Source organism: Cataglyphis hispanica, chromosome 4 (genome assembly GCF_021464435.1).
Source record: "Cataglyphis hispanica isolate Lineage 1 chromosome 4, ULB_Chis1_1.0, whole genome shotgun sequence".
In the NCBI taxonomy this organism is placed as follows: Eukaryota; Metazoa; Arthropoda; class Insecta; order Hymenoptera; family Formicidae; genus Cataglyphis; species Cataglyphis hispanica.
The window spans coordinates 8,015,001-8,035,883 of record NC_065957.1 but is presented as its reverse complement, the minus strand read 5'-3'; the positions used below and the strand labels follow the sequence as shown (position 1 = coordinate 8,035,883).

Here is a 20,883-nt window from a genome sequence, read left to right as displayed (position 1 = left end):
ATATATATATATATATATATATATATATATATATATATATTAATATATTAATATAAAATTTTGTACATTATTATATATTATATATTATATATTTGTACATTATTATATATTATATTAACTAATATATAATTTTCTATGAAAAAGTGAATAATTTATAAAATAGAATTAATCAAAAGAGAAAAGGAAAAAAAAAGTTTTCAGAAGAATTATGACAATTAGTCATCAAGTCATCACATTTTTGCAATAGCGATAATTTATATTTCATTTTTAAATACAAGTTTTTATCTCAAGTAATGTTAGAAGATTCTATTTACACATTTCATATACAATCAACACATTTTCTATTCACAGAAGAAAACTTGCTTAGAAGAAATCTTTTTCCACATCCAGTGGAAAATATCCAAAGGAACGTTATTCGTTTTTATCGTTGGCTATAATTTGTACGCTTGGCATGATTTGAAGTCAATTAATCTATAAATCGTTTTGCATATTTTCACTTACTGTCACAGCAAATAAAGTTGAATTAATGGAAGACAACAGAGAGTCAAAATAAGATCTTACTAATAAATCAGCATCGCCTTACAACAACGAAATAACTATACATCATTTTTGTAATTTAATATTTCGAATCGCACATCGAGCGAATTGTTGCAGAGATTATTTGCCTAAAGAGTCGATTAGCATATTGCGATTCGAAATTCAATTTGAAAAATATCCTCGTAGTAAACAAAATATATGATAGATATTTATATATACAATCTCAGAAAATACATAACTGACGTAAATGTCAGTTTCGATTGATATATTAACGTAATCTATATCAAAGAATCTATACTTTCAACATGCCAGATTAATATTTGTAGAGTATAAACAAATGTTCCGTATAATCGGACGCATTATAATAGACGTGTAGAAGTATTATGAGACATGATAGAAGTTTCTAGTTCTATGTACACTAAGAATTTTGAGATTCGTATGGTCCACACAGATGTAAATCTTTCCTAAGAGTAATAATATCGAAAGTAGATATATATATATATATAGTCATCATGATCCAACAATGAGTATAACTTCTAAATGACGAATTTTACGATCTCGGGATTCGGTATAAACACTTAAGAATTGTTAACAATCAATAATTAATAAAATCAGATTATACACAACATATAAACCGATAAATTAAAAACAACAAAATATATACGTGTGTATGAATAAAAAAATTAATACAACAACAAGTCAAAAATACGATATAAGATTTAAATAAATAATTCACAAACACTGAGTCTTTTTCTTTGATGTTAATACCAAATCACGCGATATCATGTAATTTCATAATATGATTATATAATATGATTGTGTTAACCACTAACTATCTCATGGAATAAACGTCAATAGATTCAAAATTCTTATTAAAATGTTGTAATTCACATGAGTTTAACGATAGTTCGATGATGTTCAGTTAAACTTGAAAAAACATGATACAACATCTCAAAAATCTCTTATATTATTTACATTTTTCATGTAGGAGTACCATCGACCTCATCCGCCTGTCAAGATTTCATTCACAGCCTTGTAATCAGCTTCAGTGCTGCTTTTAATTTGTTTGCAGATAACTAAACCTAAGATCTGCCATAGAAGGCATCAATATTTCGACGAAATTCATGTGTGGAAAAAATGACGCTTCTTTTGAAACTTAATGCCAAATCTAATCCTGAGTAATGTATGTGTAAAGAAGTAGAAATAAATTAATGCAGCGAGTTAATTCATTGATCGCGCAACACAAATAAAAAAAGAAAATAAAATTCTATGAATAAATTACACATACTTTTCATAAATAATATAGCCTCTTCAACAACATATAAATTTCTTGGAAACATTGTTATCATCAGAATTATTTCACAGAATTAGAGAGACTCTAGATATCTCAAAAATGATGGTATTATCACCTTCGTTAGGTGAAAGGCCGATGATCGACGAGATCGTCGCTAAATTATATCAATTTTTTGCGTAATCTACGCATTGATTCTCTCAAAAAATGGCTGTCAAAAACTCCTGGCTAAAATTAATTCGAGACTAAATAACATCTCGTCTGCGCGTACCTCAGGATGACAATGCCAGACCCAATCGTGCGAAAACCATTTCCTTTCTTAGTCGCGTGATTTCCCAATAAACGTCATGAACTGAAAGCGTATATTACAAAATTCGATTAAGCAGTTATCAACATTAATAAAGAGAGATAGATAAATGTTCTTTAATTTTTAAATTTTCTTAGAATTTTTAATATTTTAACTTTTTAATTAACCTAATTTTTTAATAAACTGTCAAATTTTTTCTTTCTATTATGTATTATAATAAAATGTATTTATTATTATATGTTTGAAATTTTATTTTATATATATGACTTACCTGAGCTTTTGACGAGACCACGCTCGACGTATCTCAGATAATTAAGAAAATCACACACCGCTATAATCTGTAGTAAAAATAAAATCTCTTACAAAATAGAATCTTTAATGATATAGAATAAATTTTTAACTAATTATTAAAACTTACTCGATTGCGACAAATCTGCGAAATGCAGTGCCATTGATTTTCTTGATCACCAAGTCGCATACGATAATGACATTGTCGTGGTGCCTCTAACAGTGCGCATTTTCTAAAATTAAAATATTATTGTTATTTAAATAAAAACATTTTATGTTTTATCGTAAATAATAGAAAATCTACTCATATGGTACAAACTCTTTTAATTATATTGTAGCAATCTTGCAAATTGTAATGCAATTTCTCGGAGACATTATTAAAATGTTACAATTATAAAATGTAATATCGAATATTTTACTATGCGATACTTGAGGACGTACTTGGGAAAAGCGAGTTTTGTTTTATCGCTGACCGCTTCGATAAAGATAATGCCGTCCAGAACGGCTTGCCTGACTTTAGCTCCCAATTCTTTATTAGGGAAATCTAAACACAAGTCGATATCTTCCCTAAATACCCTCGCAACGAAGGGATCGCTCTTGTCAACGCAAGGATTTGCCTTCCACCTGAGAAACTCTGTATGCATTCTCGGATCGACTTCCAAACCGAAGTCTTTGCATTCCCTTTCTTTCTCCTTCTCGCGTTCCCGCTTCCAATCCCTCTCGAGAATCTCCTTGTCAGTCGATAACGGCAATCTTTGCTCCTTCACCGGTGAATCAGGCGGTGAATTTTCGCGACCATATTTTAAATTAAAATGCGACGGCGATCTGCATTAAAGTTGTAAATTATTTTTAAACGTGTTATCAATTTACATCTTATCTTGCAAATATAAATTATATATAATAAATAGCTATACATATATTAAACTGTTTCCGATTTCAAACATTAGCAATTTTTTAATAATTCTAAAATTCTATTTTTTTGTAAATTATAATTATTTTTATATTATTGATTATTACCTTCGATGTTTCTTCGTAAAAAGGCCCTGCTGACCCTCTTCCCCATTACTAAGACGACCTTTCATATCGATTTGAGGATGCAAATGGGGATTGGGCCTTGACGGTGTGGATGTAAGGACCAAAGTTTTCAAAGCTGCTACTTCGGCCGCAAGCACTTCCGATTTCATGCGACTTTCCTCTAGAAGACGCTCCGCCGTTGCCTGGCGTACATTAGCCTCTCGAACCATATTATGTGCTTCCTAAACATATATTTTATATTAAATAATCCGAATCTTCAAGCATATAAAAACAAGTATTGCTTTAGCTTTTGCTGATTTTTCAAATCCTACATAAATCGATAGTTAAATTTAACGCTTGAATATTATCTTTATCCTTAAAATTTTTAAATTATTTTTTATTTTTTTATTTTATATGTATATGTATATGTATGTGTGTGTGTGTGTGTATATATATATATATATATATATATATATATATATATATTCTTTTGTTTTTCTATCTGACAAATATAAAACTGGCGACTAACTTGAAAAAGACTGGCAGTGAGTTCTTCGAGCTCAGCTTCTACATCTTGCCTGATCCGCGAAAGTCTAGCCACTTCCTCGTCTTTCAGTTTCAATTCCTCATGAGCCCTTTTAAGTTCTTCCTGCAGCTTCGCCACCGCATGTTCTTTTACTTCGGCCACTGCTCTTTCCCATTGCAGTGTGGTAGGCGACGGCGGGCTGCTGGTTTTTTTAGGAACGCATAGTAATTCTTGCTTCGATGGTACTTCCGACTAAAATCATTTTCACAAATATTTTGTTATACTACATATATATAAACAAAGAAAAAAATTACATAAAAATATTAGCAAATTTATTTTTAACATTACACACTTTTATAGAGAGAGTGTATAAAAAAATATTATTTTATTAATATTTGTTTTATTTTTATATGTCAAGAATACTCAAAGTCTGATAAAACAAGAACTAAAATTACCTTTACATCCTTGGGAAGAGAGAATTTTCTCAAGGATTCATGGGAATTATCGTTCTTTATCGAGTCCGTATCAATTTTCTCATCGCTTGTTTCTCCCGCAGATTGAACTGTATTCAATCGAAAATCCAAAGGTTTTGTATGCTGAGTTGTAGACTCCAAGACTTCCAATTCATGAGATTTTAACTCGCAGGACTTTACCGCCTTCTTCTCTTCCGATGGATTTCGATGTCTCGATAGAACACCTTGTAACTTTTCGTTGTACGCGAACAGTGGAGCGGTTTTGGTTGAGCTAAAAGTAAAATATGCAAATCATGTTATAATTTTTAATGATACATAAAGGTATTGCAACATTTTAATAATAATACAATTAATATATAATGGTATTAAACATCGACAAAAAGTTAAAATTCAGTACTTGTACTTTCTACAAAGAAGAAGAATTTTCCTGCATATTCGATGTAAATGCAGCTAAATTTTCTTATCATAATCAATTATTCAATATTACAGTAAAATCTATTATGTTGATAAAATAGAAAATTTGCTAATTAAAAAAAATTATTTATTTCTAGAAGACTTGTACTTTTCTATTATAATAAAATCATTGCTTACGAGAAAAAAAAACCATAATATATTATTATAATAAAATCAATTAAATCACTTTGGTATTCTTCAGAGAATAATATTGCATATAATAACTGACAAAAGTTTTGCTATAATAACATAAAATATATTATTTTTTCCAGCAGACTCTTTTTCTTTGTTTATTCATTTTATATCTTTTCACAAATTATAATACAAGCTATAAAGATTCTATTGCATAATTCTAAATATATACTGCGAAAATATTTCGCAGTATATATTCAGAAGCAAGAAAGCAATTTTAGTATATATTTTTATTTTTATTTATTAATTTAGTATTTATTCAGAAGTAAGAAAGCATTTTTTCTATGAAAGTAGAAGAAATCAATGCTTAAACGCACCTATCACCTAGGAACTTGTTATCATCTTCATCGAACAGACTAGTGGGTTCTTCGTCTTCATCCTCGCGTTTAGCGACATATCCGAATAGGTCCGTGGCTGCTCTCGCGAGGTCTGATTTAAGAATGGGATGAGGCGGATGTAACGTGGCGCCGATCGAGCAATCAGCTTCATCCGTGTAGAGCTCATCCTCGTCCGTGGTGTATTCCTCGTCGCCGGTTGTTCCAGTACTTCCGGCCCTTCTGTGCTTTGTCGTGAGCGGTCGATAGGCGTACTCGTTCGAGCCGGAAACCGACTCGTTGGATTCCATTGACTCCGGCTGCTGCTGCTCCTGGACCTCCTTCATGACGTCTCACTGTGGCCGGACTTCAAGCTAGAATGTATTCATGTCATCTCAGTTATTTCACGAATAACGGTTTTTTTTTTCACGAAAAAAAAAATTTGTTTTATTATAAAATCGTATCCTATTCTTTTATATTTCTCTCTCTTTTGAAGTACTATAAAAATTTATAAACATTGATATAACTTAATTTTACAAAGCAAGGAATCATATAATCTAATGTTAAAAACTAAAGAATTTAAATAATTATTTAAAAAATAATTCATTTCAATTTTGTTCTTAATTATACGTGCATGATATACGACAGCAATATTGGAACGATTGAAGCCTCAGAAAAATCCTTGTTTTATAAATAACTCGCAAATTCCATGCATTTCTTGCGTAGGCAACAACACGCGTATTACACGCACGCACTGGCTGTTACTCATTATATAAGTGCATTATACACTTTGCAAAATTTAAGCTTATTAGCATATGTCGAAGCCTATTATCTGCCACGGTCATTACGTAATTACGTAATCATACTAAATTTTCCTACAAAAATTTAAATTATAACAATCTCGAATTTTTCACAGATGTTCAACAAAAACGCTTTAATAGAATAAGGATACAAATAAATGCAATTAATTATTTTAATTACACTTATTACATCCAATTAATAAAAAAATTAGTAAAAAAAAAAACAACTTATGTTACGTTAGATATAAAATTAAAGTATATGGAAAAATTCTGTTTCTATTAATTATCTTTCCTAAAAATATATGTGTATTTCCTAACTATTCTAATATCCTTTAATCACTAATGCTTACAGATACAATTCGAGATAATAAAAAGGAAGGCTATCGTGCTGCACGCATGTCCTTACGTCATTGTGCCATATCTTTCATGTACATAATACTTATGGTTAGAAGGGGATATGTCCACTCACACGCCCTCTCGCAAATCAAGAGCAATTAGGAACTCATAAAATTTCTATTCTTGTTGTAATTGCTAATACATTCTCTCTCAAATAGCACCGTCGTTGAAAACGCGATAAAAATATGTAATTGTAAAAATGATTAGATGCAAAACTTACATGTGTGTCATTAGTTGTTTCATCAAATCATTTATCATAGATATAACGTTTTTAGTTAAAATTCCAATTTTACTTTCAATAGCACGCTTACTTTTAATCGCATATTTCATATCCTAATAAATGCAAATATGAGTAAATTTCCAGTTGAATTTCGCAGAATAACGCTAATTGTGATGGAAAATATGCGGAAGAGTATGCAACTTGATTTGCATGCATGCATAGAATTATTTTAATCGCTGCTGAAGCTACTACAATTTTCTGAGTCTCTCTATAAATTTAAAAGTTCTATATCATCAAATCACGATGAAACTTGACAGTAAGTTTTATCAATCGTGTAATATTTTTCACTCGAAAAAAATGCTGCAAATACAAATAAGAATATTATATATGATTTTAATACATTTTACCCATCTCTTGCTCGTCTCTCTTCTTTTTCACACGATTTAAGCGATAAATAGACTATAATTTCTACAATGTCACGAAAACAATACTAATGAATCTTTAGAGCTTCGAGAATATCACGTGAATTGTCTTCACATATTCTCACGAGACAACAATGTGTGATCACAACCAGTGCCACGAAATCCACGAAGATGATTTCCTTGGGGGCTGTATGAGGGTCGCGCGAGAATTGCGTCACGGTTAAACCGTGATCGCGCGAGAAGGCGGCGAATGGTACAGCCGGGCACACGTTACGCTTATGCAAACACTTCTCTCGAACATATGACAGGTCAGAATCACATGATAATGCAAGTTAGATATATATGTATATCTGTCAAGAGGCTTAATTTCCTGTATATAATTTAAACAGTTACAATCCAAGATTTCAATTAAAGGAACATTTTATAAAGGCCAAATAGAGTGTATTCAATTATAAAAAGAAAGAGAGAGAGAGAGAGAGAGAGACAGATAAATTCATATTACTTTATTAAAAGTTTAATAGAAACTAACGTATTACATGTGTAGACATACATAAAGTGCGAAACCAACATCTGATTCGTATCGCGCCGACGAAGACTGATGTAATCCCGCGCTTAATTATCAGTTAACAAAGATTAGGAAGAAGATCAAGAGGCGCAATTAACGTTTATGGGGGAAGCATTGCGAAAAATTCCACGATCCATGATAAAACTCCTTAGATATACGGCCCTGGCCTTGCACGCTCTCTCTCTCTCTCTCTCTCTGTCTCTTTCATGCTTTGTGTGTACTAGTTACACACACACACACGGTATTTGAATTGATATCTAGAAGGTATGGGTACCTATCACTCACATCCATGAAACGTGTATGCGTTAACACACACGCGCAAACGCATAAGCCGCGTGCGACCGTGTACCAGCCGCAGAATACTTGAACATGAACATCCGTACCACGACAGCAAAAGATACGACTGTATTCATCCCATGTTTGCTTTCATTTTGTCCACCAAATATAAAGGAAGAAAGAGAGATCTATTCTTTCGTCGTGAGATCATCGACATTTTTGAAAGGCAAGGATAAAGAACGCGAGGCAGGAATTAAAATTGCCTGATGTACCTTACCAAGTTCAAGTTTCTATATTCACTCTCAATAGAGACAATTTCTTTTTTGTTGATTTAAAAAATTGTTCTCGCATACTAAAATATAGGATTGAACCCATCAAAATTCATATCACTTCGAATCATCACGTAAAATCTTCGGAATTAGTGAGTCAGAGTTTTCAAATAACTTAGCGTGGGCAAGGCCAAAATGCCAGATGTAAGTTCAGACTCTGATCATGCTGTAGTCTCTTCTCATCTGATTTAGAAGTGTCGATAAATATTTATTAGAGTCCTCTTATATACATACCCGATTTTTCACTAGCAACGCTATTGATATTTTATTTATGAGATCAATTTTTTTATTTATTTAATAAACACGCTTACTCTCTTTTACCGATTCTCTTTCTGACATGATAAAAAAAAAAATACATAAATAAGTTATCAATTTTTAGTCAAACTGCATACATTATGTCATGATATAAATATATAATATATATTTATCGAGAGATAAAATATAGCGGGATTGAATTTAGCAACATAAATAATTATATAAGCCAAACTTAAATTATAATCTAAAAAACTGATAATTTAGATAATCGACTGTACAAACTTGTTAGTCAAACAGAAGATTAAGAAGATCAAAATATAATGTAATGATATAGGATCAAAGATACTTCTGCCTTGAAAATTATAGCAGAGAATAGGCCTCAATCACATGACCTAGATGTACGCAAGTAACGGAGGCATAATTTAATTTCCTGCTTACTAGTATAGTCACGCCTGCGCAGTTAAGTAGTCTACTAAGTTAAATTAACTACAATATCAGCGTATTTACTACTCACTATTAATAACTATATACGTGTATATCCGTAAAAAAAAAATTAAAAAATTTCTCTGTAAAATTAAATATATACGAAACGATTCGCGAAGTCTGATCTCGCCACATAAATTTTTGATAAAATAATACAAAGTTGCAAAAATAAGATGCTATCGCAAAAAACGTGCAAACGTGCAATTAAAAATTAAACGCAAAATACAAGTCGGAGCGTATGTGTATCATTTTACACATCGTCGCCCAATTTTGACACAGGTGACTTTGTACACAGGTGCACCTTAACATATTATATTTTCGTTACTTTTTTGTTCTCTTTTACACTGAATAATTATCATATATTAATGAGAAATATACATAATTACAAGCTGAATTATATATATATAAAGCTGCATCTCTTTATTGATAACGTATAAAATTTACGATCGCTCTTCATATTTTTGTGTAGCGTTTATTGGTGACGCATACCATGTATAATGTCATTATTTTACTTTTTTGCGATGCATGACACAGTCATCCGTTTTGTCACGGCTGACAAACGCGATTTTTTTTTTTTTTTGTTTTGTTTATGCACAGCGTTATTCACACAGTTATTCCTTTTTGTTTTAATTACACATCGTGTAATATTGTAGCACGGAAACTGCAATACAGGACATTGTACAATTTCCGATTGTAGAATCGACATATCATGAATGATACAGTGACAATATAAGGGCGAGTTAATCCATCCAGCAATGTTTCGCTTCGTACCACTACAGCTGATTATCAATTATCATCGCATAATTCAAACAGTATTCATGCTCTCGAGATGTACTACATTCACGAACGATAACACAACGGTAAAGATAGAAGAATATCATTAATTGTTGATTAGTGATACAAAAAAGCTATACAGATAATAAAATAAAGAAAATATATTATATTTTTTAATATAAAATTTATAACAGTAATTAGTTCATGAGATACAAAAAAAAGAACTTTAAATCAACATTATGTGTGTGATTTTTCTAATATTTAACATCAAATATAATATTTTTATCCAGGTTATATATTAAACATTATATATAATAAATATTTTACAATAAACTATTATTTATTAATTTTAATTATGTTTAGTCAAATGGCTATTCTAATATTAATTGTGCAAAATTCTCTCATATATTCAAGAACATTAATATATATTTATCGAATAAATTTTGATCGCATAATCATTTATAATAAAATATCCACGTTTTATGTCGCCGCAACAACAAAATTCACCGCAATCAATTATTCAGCATTATTAAATGCTTAGGAAACGAATGTGTGAGCGGGGGGAGGGCGGGAGGAAGGATAAAACGGAAGTGCGTTATCGTATATTGGTATCTGGTTTTCATTTGATAACAAAACGTCTGCTCATTGCGATTACAAACAGATAAATAGAATGAGCGGAGGGGTTCGATGCGAATGGGAACGAATAAATTATGCATATCCAGTAATTAAAATGCACAATGTAACAATGTAGCTTACATTAAACGCGCTAACTTATTTCTCTCTCTCTCTCTCTCTCTCTCTCTCTCTCTCTCTCTCTCTCTCGACACTTCCCACATATTTTTAAATCAACTTCTGGCAAAAAACGAGCGTTGCACATTCCACTTGTTTAATAAAACCTCGATTCACGGCGACTAATGGAAAAAAATATCATTTAAAAAAAATACGCTGAAGTAATTTTCTGTCGATATGCTCTATCAATCGAACGGTCTAGCCAATCCGAGAATGAATTGCTATCGAGAGTCGAAGGTCAGATTTCACGAGATTCGATATTTGTCGCAATTGCACTGCGATTGCTAAAATTAATATGCACGTAATATATGAGATATGGCTATATCTCGTGTGAAAAATACATCTGCACCAATATTGCTATTGTAACAAATAAAAATATAGGCGGCAATAAATATTAAATTCATCGGCAATGCAGTGACAAAGAAAATTTCTAGCTAAATTACTAGCTCGTTTATAAGTTCATTATATTCTACATATTCAATTTATGTTTCTCTAATGCATAATTAGCCAAAAGTTAGACGATGTTTATTCAACAAAGAACTTTATTCCCTAACATACTCGCGCCGCAAAATGTCTTTTATCTCAAGAGACACGAGAGTCGGAATGACGTATGGGACTCGTCGCGAAGATATGACAGGCAGAGGATGAGAATATCTCCGAGTGATTACGATAAACAGACTGACATTCCGCGAGCGTTAAACTGTCAAAAGCAGAAGCAAAGTGACATCAAGTTTCCAGCAAGCTGCGCAGCATACCTTTTAAATCCCCTCGAGGTGCCTTGTCAGCAACATTCGTTATTTTCAATATAAAAGATCAATCACGCGATAATTGCAAAATCAATGATAAACAAAGGCAAAACTGATCGGTTCATGTGTCAATGAATCCACGCTTCGCGGCGGTTCGACGCAGACTGAACCTACTACTTCCTCCCACTCTCGAAGATATGCCAATGATCTCTCTCTCCCCCTTCACTTGGCATCGCCACGATCATCATCCACTTCACCGTACATCATCAACCTGCTGTGACAATCCGAGAAAGAAGTTACGTTGTGCAATTGCGATACATTCGTAGGAGTAATATATGCCAATAATAATGATTCAAATATAGAATCGCAAATTGAAGAATTGGAGCAAATTGAAGATTTGGAGCAAATTGAAGCAAGAATTACGCAAGAATTTCACAATTCCTAAGATCTATTTTAGATACGCAACTTTATGCTCAAAATAAATCTTGAAAATTATTACTTACTTTATTTTTGCATTAAATTCTTCGTTTATCTCATGATTAAGTTTTTTTAAAAAAACGTGTGAGTGTATAATAATAAAAATAATTATCTTCGAAGAATAATTTATTCATTTTACATCTGTTGTGTTCAATTCTCAGAAAGAATTGTCATTAATCAATCATATCTAGATAAGATCAACAATTAGAATAATTATCCATTTTTACTCGTATCACGGATTATTCTTAACTATATTTTTTTACTTACTCAAGGAAAAATTATTGGCTGATTGTTTTTCTCGCAAAGTATGATTGGTGCATTATTGACTGATTATATTTTTATCTGGAATGTCAAATAACTGTGCGTTCACTTATTGCTTGTATTTAACATTTTTATTTGTTTGCTTGTTTCTTTTTAGATTTTTCTTTCTTTCTGTTTTTATTTCTTTTTCCTCCGACTACTTGTTCGTCTGAAAACTTTTCTTTCCATGTGTTGTTTTCAATAATAATACATCCCTCTTGTACCTATTTGAGTAGGTTAGCCAGAACGGTTAGCTGGAATGTTAATTATAGAGTCGGTAATTGAGTTTGATAGGACTCAATGAGATAAATATGACCCTTGATACACGGCGACCCCTGTATATATATATATATATATATATATATATATATATATATATATATATATATGGCTAGAAGCATTAATAAACATCTACCGGTTTCCTCCTACGCGCATATTGAGCATTATATTTAATTATTTATTTTTTCCAAAAAGTTTAAAAGCTAATATTATTTCCATAAATTTATATTAATATTATTATTATATATATGGAATGATAAAAAGATAGCAATAACAGGAGAATTTTGTTAGATTTCTTATTTATGTGTACAAAATTTTTTAAATAGATACATTGCTGGCTTCGACATTTTAAGAGTCTCATTGGCAGTTAGCATTGAAAGCAACATTAAAGTCTGCCACAATGCTTTCCAAACGACGTTACATCGCAAGAGTAACTTGAGGATTCCTTTTACAACCGTCGTAACCGCGATGCATTGTTCGCTGCATTGTGTTGCATCGCGCAACTTTGACTTGGTGAGAGCTCGACTATATCCTGTCGATAATGAAACTGCACTTACCAAATTAAAATATATCGTGCTATTTTTAATCGAAATTGTTGATTTACAAATCTAATTCGTATAAATACAACAACCACTGTTTGTTTTAAAAGAATTGATTTATCGCCAAAAAATATAGAAACGTCATTAAAAAAAACGTTTATTAAAGAAAAAAGTTTGACGTAAAATTTATCCAATTTTTTAATACTAATATTTATTATCAAGCAAATTTTATTTTTTATCACTGACTAACCAAAAAAATAAAATTTATTTTTTTACGAAAAAAAAAAAATAGAGAAACTTTACTTTGCCATAAAATCTTTATTATAACAATCATGTTTTTTAACAAAAGATTTTTTATTTAGATATGTTTACGTTACAAGCAAGAATTAATATCGAGAAACTCTTTAAGATGTTTGAAAAATTCAAAAAAGCCGTGAAGGTTCCTCTTTACGTAAATGTATACGCTACGTTTTAATATATGTATATATTGTACGCATGAGAGAGTTATTTTCGGTTATTTGCGTTGGATTTCATCACTTTCGGCGTCGATTTTACCTCGATGGAAGCGGAGACGAATTGAAATGTATACATATACAAGAAATATATAAAATGCAATGTGATACAGAATTCGTACACGAAATTTATACCGACAAGAAATTTCCATAAAACCCTAGAGAGTTTTTCCCGTGCGACGGTGAGGATTGAAAAATTTATGTTCATAAGTAAACTACGCGGCATCTGAATTGTCAGTAATATTTCAGCAGCGGCTGCTGCTTGTATTAAATTACATCTTTCAATATTCACTGTGGCGTTGAAAAACTTATAGGCTAAAAAGAGATGCTTGTTATTAATCAAATTTTTTCATCTTTTACATCTTTATTAACCAGTCACGAAAAAATCGCTGCTTATAAATTTATACATATTTTATTCTAATCTAAATTTTTCATGTTTTCTATTTGCTTTAAATATTTGCAATAAATATTTTTATAATTTATTTTTACAATTTTTTAAAATGAATTTTGCTTCTTTTTAAAGATATAATTATATATTAATAAAAATTTTATAATACTTATTTTTACAAATGTTTGTATAATTAAATATTATATGCATATATTTTAGCAATTTTATCATAAAAAAAAATTACATGAAAAGAAATTAATTTCTTTTGTATGAAAGGTGGTGAATGAACGATTAGGTATGTGACAATAAGAGACTATTGTTTTATGTTTTTTTTTTTTTATGCCAACTATTATCTGATTACGAATCATCCCAAATAAAGTCTCATTTTTATCAAATGACTAACTCCTTTAAAATTATATGAAACTAAACACATAGATAAAAGAAAACTTTATTTTGTACGATTTTTATATATTTTATCATATAATATAACATAGCAAATATATACTCTTTAATATGACAACTGTTTTCATGTAAAAGCGTTTATAAATATTCATTTTGTTAAAATCCTTAATTCGAATTTCCAATTTTATTTTTGTATAAATATGGATAGAAAAAAGATAAGACGGAGTGCAATCCCCACGTAATTTTCCCAGCTTATTTTTAAACGCTCAGTCGATGCACTTAGTCTTACACCATGTAGAAATTCCATACGCATACACGATATTACATACATAGGTGCCTATATGCTGCGACAGTATCGCGCAGATCATGTGTAGATACATGCTCTCACGTTCCCCTCGAGCCGTGACCCGACTGTGCACGTGAGCCGCAGTGAATTCCATCGTGCAAAAGGACCCCGTATAACATGTAGCAACCGATGCAGGATAGCGTTGGTAGGTGGGTCACAAAGAGCAACTGCCCAGACAATGGACAAGCCGGTAGTATAATGAGTTTATTATTTTATTACGGTGAACTTTCATGTCACGTCCATCGATGTCAACGAACTTACTCGCAATTTTATAAGAAGAATATATAAATATATGCTTGATAAATAATTATCAAAAGAAAAAAAAATCAATTGTTATATACATAACTTTAAACATTTTATATAATTTTTAGAAAAGAAATTATGAAATATAAAGATATAGAAATTTTTTTATGTAAAATTATGAATCTTTTTACGTATATTTCAATTTATATATATATAAAATTTATACAGATATAATAAAAAATCGTATGTAAGTAGAATTACAAAATATACTAATCATGTATGCAAAATACTACAAGATTATATAAATTAAGATTATATATAGAATTGCGGAAACCGATTTTTCTTTATAATATTCTTTTTTGTTGAATTTTTTTTTTTTAGCACCATGTATAATTATTTATTAAGCTTGTTTTTCAATTTCAATATTTTATATTTTAAAGATTAAGCTTCGAAAAATTATATTGGAATTCAAATTGTGCGAACGAGAAATAATATGCTATTATCTAATGTAACCCAAAACAACCTGCTCATTGTTGATGAATAATTTAAATATTATCAATATATTTTAATAACAAATTTAATTTCAGTAATCATAAAGAGAATAATATTAAATGTATATTCAATTGTACGATATCTGTTTAATATAATATTAATAATATTTTCAAAATATTTCATTAAACTATATCGAGTCATATGATAAATTATAATGTACATATAATACACTGGTTTAAACATATATAGATTGAACGAAATATATTCCTCTGAGAAAGTGCACTCGAGCGAATCTATTCCGCTTCAAAGAGCGTAAACTCAAAGAGCTGTAAGATACATGAGATTCCACATGCACAACCGTGGGATCGTTATGCGTCCTCGCAAGATAATTCTTAAGATCGCGTAATTACCTTTGATTTATACAGCGTGCTAATTAGAATTATATATATATTCAAAAGCCTTCACCCTAAGTCATATATGACTGTCAATTATACAACATTTTTAATTATAACGTTAAATGTTGAATACATACATTTTCAAGTAAATTCTCGTCTTGATTAATTTATCACGATATTACGCATTGAAGTGTATATTTTAAGAACTTTTTGATTACATAACAGTCAATAGTCTTTGTTTTGTCAATAGTGATAAAATGAATGCCGATATTATCAGTATGTACAAGCTTATGAACAGGTGTCTGATTAACAGAAAAATCGTCATTTTGCTTGATATTTTTTCTGAGATATGTATGTAGAATAATTAAAAATTTTTTCTTCATACTACAATCGAGAAGAATATCGACAAAATAGTAATATATCTTCTTTCAATGACAGCTTGATTTATAATGAGAATAAATAACTGAAAGATTCAGAGATATTTTTCATTACGATCGCACGCTGCACTTCCGACTAGACGTGACAAAGCATACGAGATTTATGCGGCTAGCGTCAGCATTTCTCTGCATCCTCCGCATTGCATTCGCAGCATTTTTATTTTCGCCGAATGCACATGCACGTTTACTTATCTGAAACGAGATAGATGCAACTATAGTATCGCACATCTTACGGAGAATTCTCGCGAAGCTATATTGGAATTAAAACGAACTTCTCTGCAATCTAATTGCGCGCTCTAATTGTGTTGAAAGCCATAAATGCAAATTAACATGAAATGCCTTGAAAGAAAGAAAGCCGTTTGATATATCCATCGTATAATTTGTATAGCTCATTTAACTGCGTCAAAGTTCACTTTTATTTTTGATATTGCTCAACTACTTGAATTTTAATAATCTCGATTTACATTATAATACAGATAATGTTTTTAAATGTTTTGCATACGTATTCTTTGTTAATTTAAAATCAAACTTCTCCAAAAATTTCAATAACATCCAATATACATATTAGAATTAAAAAGAAAAAAGGTAAACAAACTTTTAAAAAATAGAACATTAAATACCAATCAAGTTTATTCTTCGGGTGAACTCAATCTTATTATAAGTTGATCAACAAGAATGACCAAAAAAAAATAAGCTCAACTGATTTCGATTCCTCTAAATCGTATGTTAATTAAGAGAAAAGTTTTAAATCTAACAATAAGAGAGTAAGGATTAACTAGTAAATAATTTAACGAGTAAGAATAAGAAAGTAGGATTATCTAACTTTTTATAGGTAACGCAGCGTCCAATTAAATCAATGACGATATCGTGATTGGGTGCTCCAAGACTATCTCGAGGATGCGAGACACCCCGTTTATTTCTCCCCGGTGCCATCGAACCGAGGACCGGAATCCAGCGGAAACCGGTACGACAGGTTCCACGGTCGGTGGTTACTCGACGGTGTGCAACTTCCCGTACTCCCAACACATAAACGAAATAGCTCTCGTGTACTTGGCCGTAAAAAATTCTGAAGATGATCGCAAACGCTTTTCTTCGCGGACACGCTAACGCGAGTACACGTACGTGGATATACGCGTGATAGTTCACCTGGATACTCCATTTGTTCATTAACCCGTGGGATCTGTCGATGCTCCAATTACAATTTTTTTCTGCGTTAATATTAAGAATCAAGAATTTTTGTGAAAATTAGTGGATAAAATTGTGAGTGTTTCCATAACATAAAAAAAATGGGTAAATGCGAAATAAAAGAAGAATCGAAATTAATTTCGCAATAAAATTACAAAAGCGTTATCAAAATATAAGATATTGATGAAAAATTTGATGCATAGTTTAAGCTTTAATAAAATTATGAATCAATTAAAATAAGAATTATATAGCTTTTTATGTTTATTCTAAATTAAAATATGTCATTAAAAAAAGAGATTTTTTAATGTATTTAATCGTAAGAAATAATTTATTAATACTAATCAATTCAATTATTATTATGAAATAATTATAGTTTTTCCTAATTTGAAGACAATATATAACTTAAGAAAAAAAAATATATATATATATATATAAGAAAAAAATGTATCTATATCAAATGCAATAATGTCAAAAAAATTTAGTTGTCAAACAAAGTTATATGTCACGATACAGAAGCAGAGATGAATATATCTGCAATGCAGTGTTGAATAGTGGAAAAAGTGATTAGTTCCACCTCTCTAACTAATGACTAGTCGTAGTTTACGCACCAATGATTCTCGGATATTCATGATAATTAATGCGTCTTATACCTCTATGACTATTGTTCGTATTACAGTAAAAAAAAAAAGAGAAAATGCATTAAAACAAAAATTTTTCTCACGTTTTGCGCCGTTCCTACTTTAAAAGCCGAGCTTTGCATATACATATATACGTCACATAACATTATAATTATCGTCCAATAACCGGCTTGTTGTGTACGTCTCATCAGATCACTTTATAAACATGAACGCTTTATTGATAAAAAATTATAAACACGAGGACGCATCTCTCTCGAACTTTCATTACAAACGATAATATATGATAATTATATGCGCTTCATCGTCCACTTAGTCGTCACTATGATTCCGTTATCGTCAATAATCCGCGTACGCACGTGGAAGATATCCATATCAACCCATATCCATACCATACCCATATGAGACCGGTTTTCATTCAAGCGGTTTTCGAAAATGCGACGCATCGTGAAGCCAATTGACGAGACAATCGCGAATCGTAATCGCTTTTTTTGGTCTCGGTAAAAAGTAAATAAAGAATATCCTGTAAAACGCGAAAAGTTGTTTGTGTTGATTTACTCGAGCCGCGTTTGCGTAAGCTTAGATAGGAGAGTTCGGACTGATAACTGCTTAATTATATCTCCGCACCGCGAAGCAAGATGTAATTAGCCCACTCTATGTCTCCGGTACCTGAATAAGTATACAAAGCAAATTAACTAGGCATCACTGTACACGTTGCATCGCACGCGCTTCTTTATTGTATTCTCATCTGGCTTTTTATTTATCGCGTTGGTACGTGCCGCGTCACGAGTTTTCAAGATTACAATAGTCGTCTAGGTCTTTCTATTTCGCTCTACTCCTGCATCGTGATACAAAAGGCTCTCTCGTGACATTTTAGAAGAATGAACCCATTTACATGCCGTTTTCCGCGGTTTCTTTCATTGTAGAGAACTTGAGAAAAGTTTAACAAGGGATAACACTATTCAATGATATAAAAAAAAATTTTTTTTAATTTTTGGTTTTGCTCTTGTTTTTCGTATTTTTTAAAAAATTCGAAAATATTAGAAATATTGTGACAAAAATGAAAAACAATACATCGACGCGCATACAGATTACGGGAGTTGACAAGTCGTTAATTTCTCAAAATCTGCATTTTCCGAAATGAATAGCTTAACTGATAAAATATATAATAGAATATATAAAATTAGTATTATCTCTTTTTTAAATTTAATTATATATATATATATATATATATATATATATATATATATATATATATGCTTATTTGAAACGCATGTTCCGAAAATTGAGATACAATGATATTTTAAAATCCATTGTCCGTAGAGGCAAACTTTAATGCATACTGTCAAGATGATTTGCAAATGTCTTGAGAATATTTCACCAATCCTGAGATTCTCTAGCAGCGCTTTAGAAAGGCTGACAAAGTCTCACTTGGCGCAAGAGCAAGTAGAACGACCCACTCGAATAACGGCATCCGGGACTTCAGGGCCGTAGAAAGTGATACAAAAAAAAAAATATTATTCGCCGTTCTCCGAAACACCTGCACCTATCTTTTCGATTATAAAGCAATATCGTAACTGCGACGGAATACGCGGAGGAAATCTCTTGAACCTTTCTCATAATTTTCTCTATCTTTTACAATTGTTTTGTATATCATTTCACTATTTTAATTATTTTATAGCAGATATAAATTAGTTCTATTGTACTTAATTATCTAAGAAACGAATGATATCTTTTCTCATCATTTCCAGGTATAAAATTCACACGTGTGAAAGAGATGAACTTGCGACATTTTGTGCGCAAGTACAAGTGCACTTTGCGCATAATGTTTTAAATAATATTATTTTTTAAATTTGCACTAGAATAAAATAAAAAATGGAGAAATTAAAATTAATCGCTTCCGAAGCAATAAAACAGTCCTTACAACTTTCACGTAATTGTGATCCAACTCACGATCAAATTTCGCTTCATCGTAATAACTACTTATTGAGTAATGGAAATATATTTCAGACCATTAAATAAGTCATTCCATTACTTTCTGAGAGATTTTTCAAAAGCATTATTCCTGCATTATTTCTAGCTATTACGCATTTTTATTATATTCTCTACAACAGCAGCATCTTTCGAAATATCAAAATAAATCATCGTGAGTGCGATGACTTTTGCAAATTGACTTTTACATTTTTTCATTGATAACGGGATTAATTTCTTTTTAATAGTTCATTTAAGCATTGTCTAATATAATGCGACAGTAAAACAATATAATTAAAATTATGAAATTATAAAATATTTGTACATTCTAAATGTATTTAAATTTTTGCGAAACATTTCAATAATATCACCCCGTAATGTAAATTGAAATTTAAAACGGTTATAATTATTTTATCATATAATCTAAAAAATACTGTTTAATCTGTCAAATCTCTATATGCTTATACTTGGCGAAACACATTATAAACTATAATATGCTTCAAGAATTAATATTAGAATTCCGTAAAGAGCATGATAAATAAACATGTACTTTCTATTTAATTGATAAAAGATGCTTATTTAACAAGAGATTTTCACAGAAATTGCTAATTAAAATTTATTACTTCTTCGTTTCCCTTATATGCTTGTTATTCGTTAATCTACTTGTTTCTAGTTTCATGGTCTGGTAATCATTTCATATCACGAATCAAGATCGAAAGATCGACTTTTTATGAAAATGCTACGTTTTTAATCTCGATTAACACATGGAATCGTTTTGCACTAGACAGCTGGCGCAGCCTGAGAGAGTAATTAATGTGCTGACATGCCAACA

General features: G+C 30.7%; 1 protein-coding gene across 2 annotated transcripts in view; it reads right to left on the bottom strand.

Annotated features, from left to right (window-relative positions):
* Positions 1–235: 235 nt before the first annotated feature.
* The window catches only part of LOC126848972 (guanine nucleotide exchange factor for Rab-3A-like), a 24,781-nt gene continuing 4,133 nt past the window's right edge, over positions 236–20,883 (bottom strand). The window contains exons 1-9 of one of the 2 annotated variants that reach the window (XM_050590390.1): positions 11,460–11,627; positions 5,399–5,769; positions 4,419–4,707; positions 3,967–4,215; positions 3,441–3,679; positions 2,865–3,248; positions 2,554–2,656; positions 2,407–2,473; positions 236–2,180 (exon numbers count right to left, since the gene is read on the bottom strand). In XM_050590390.1, coding sequence (XP_050446347.1) covers positions 2,101–2,180; positions 2,407–2,473; positions 2,554–2,656; positions 2,865–3,248; positions 3,441–3,679; positions 3,967–4,215; positions 4,419–4,707; positions 5,399–5,742 — 1,755 coding nt within the window. In that variant the 5' untranslated portion in view covers positions 5,743–5,769; positions 11,460–11,627 and the 3' untranslated portion in view covers positions 236–2,100. Of the gene's footprint in view, positions 2,181–2,406; positions 2,474–2,553; positions 2,657–2,864; positions 3,249–3,440; positions 3,680–3,966; positions 4,216–4,418; positions 4,708–5,398; positions 5,770–11,459; positions 11,628–20,883 lie in introns of those variants that run through there. The other variant, XM_050590391.1, reaches the window with a different exon arrangement.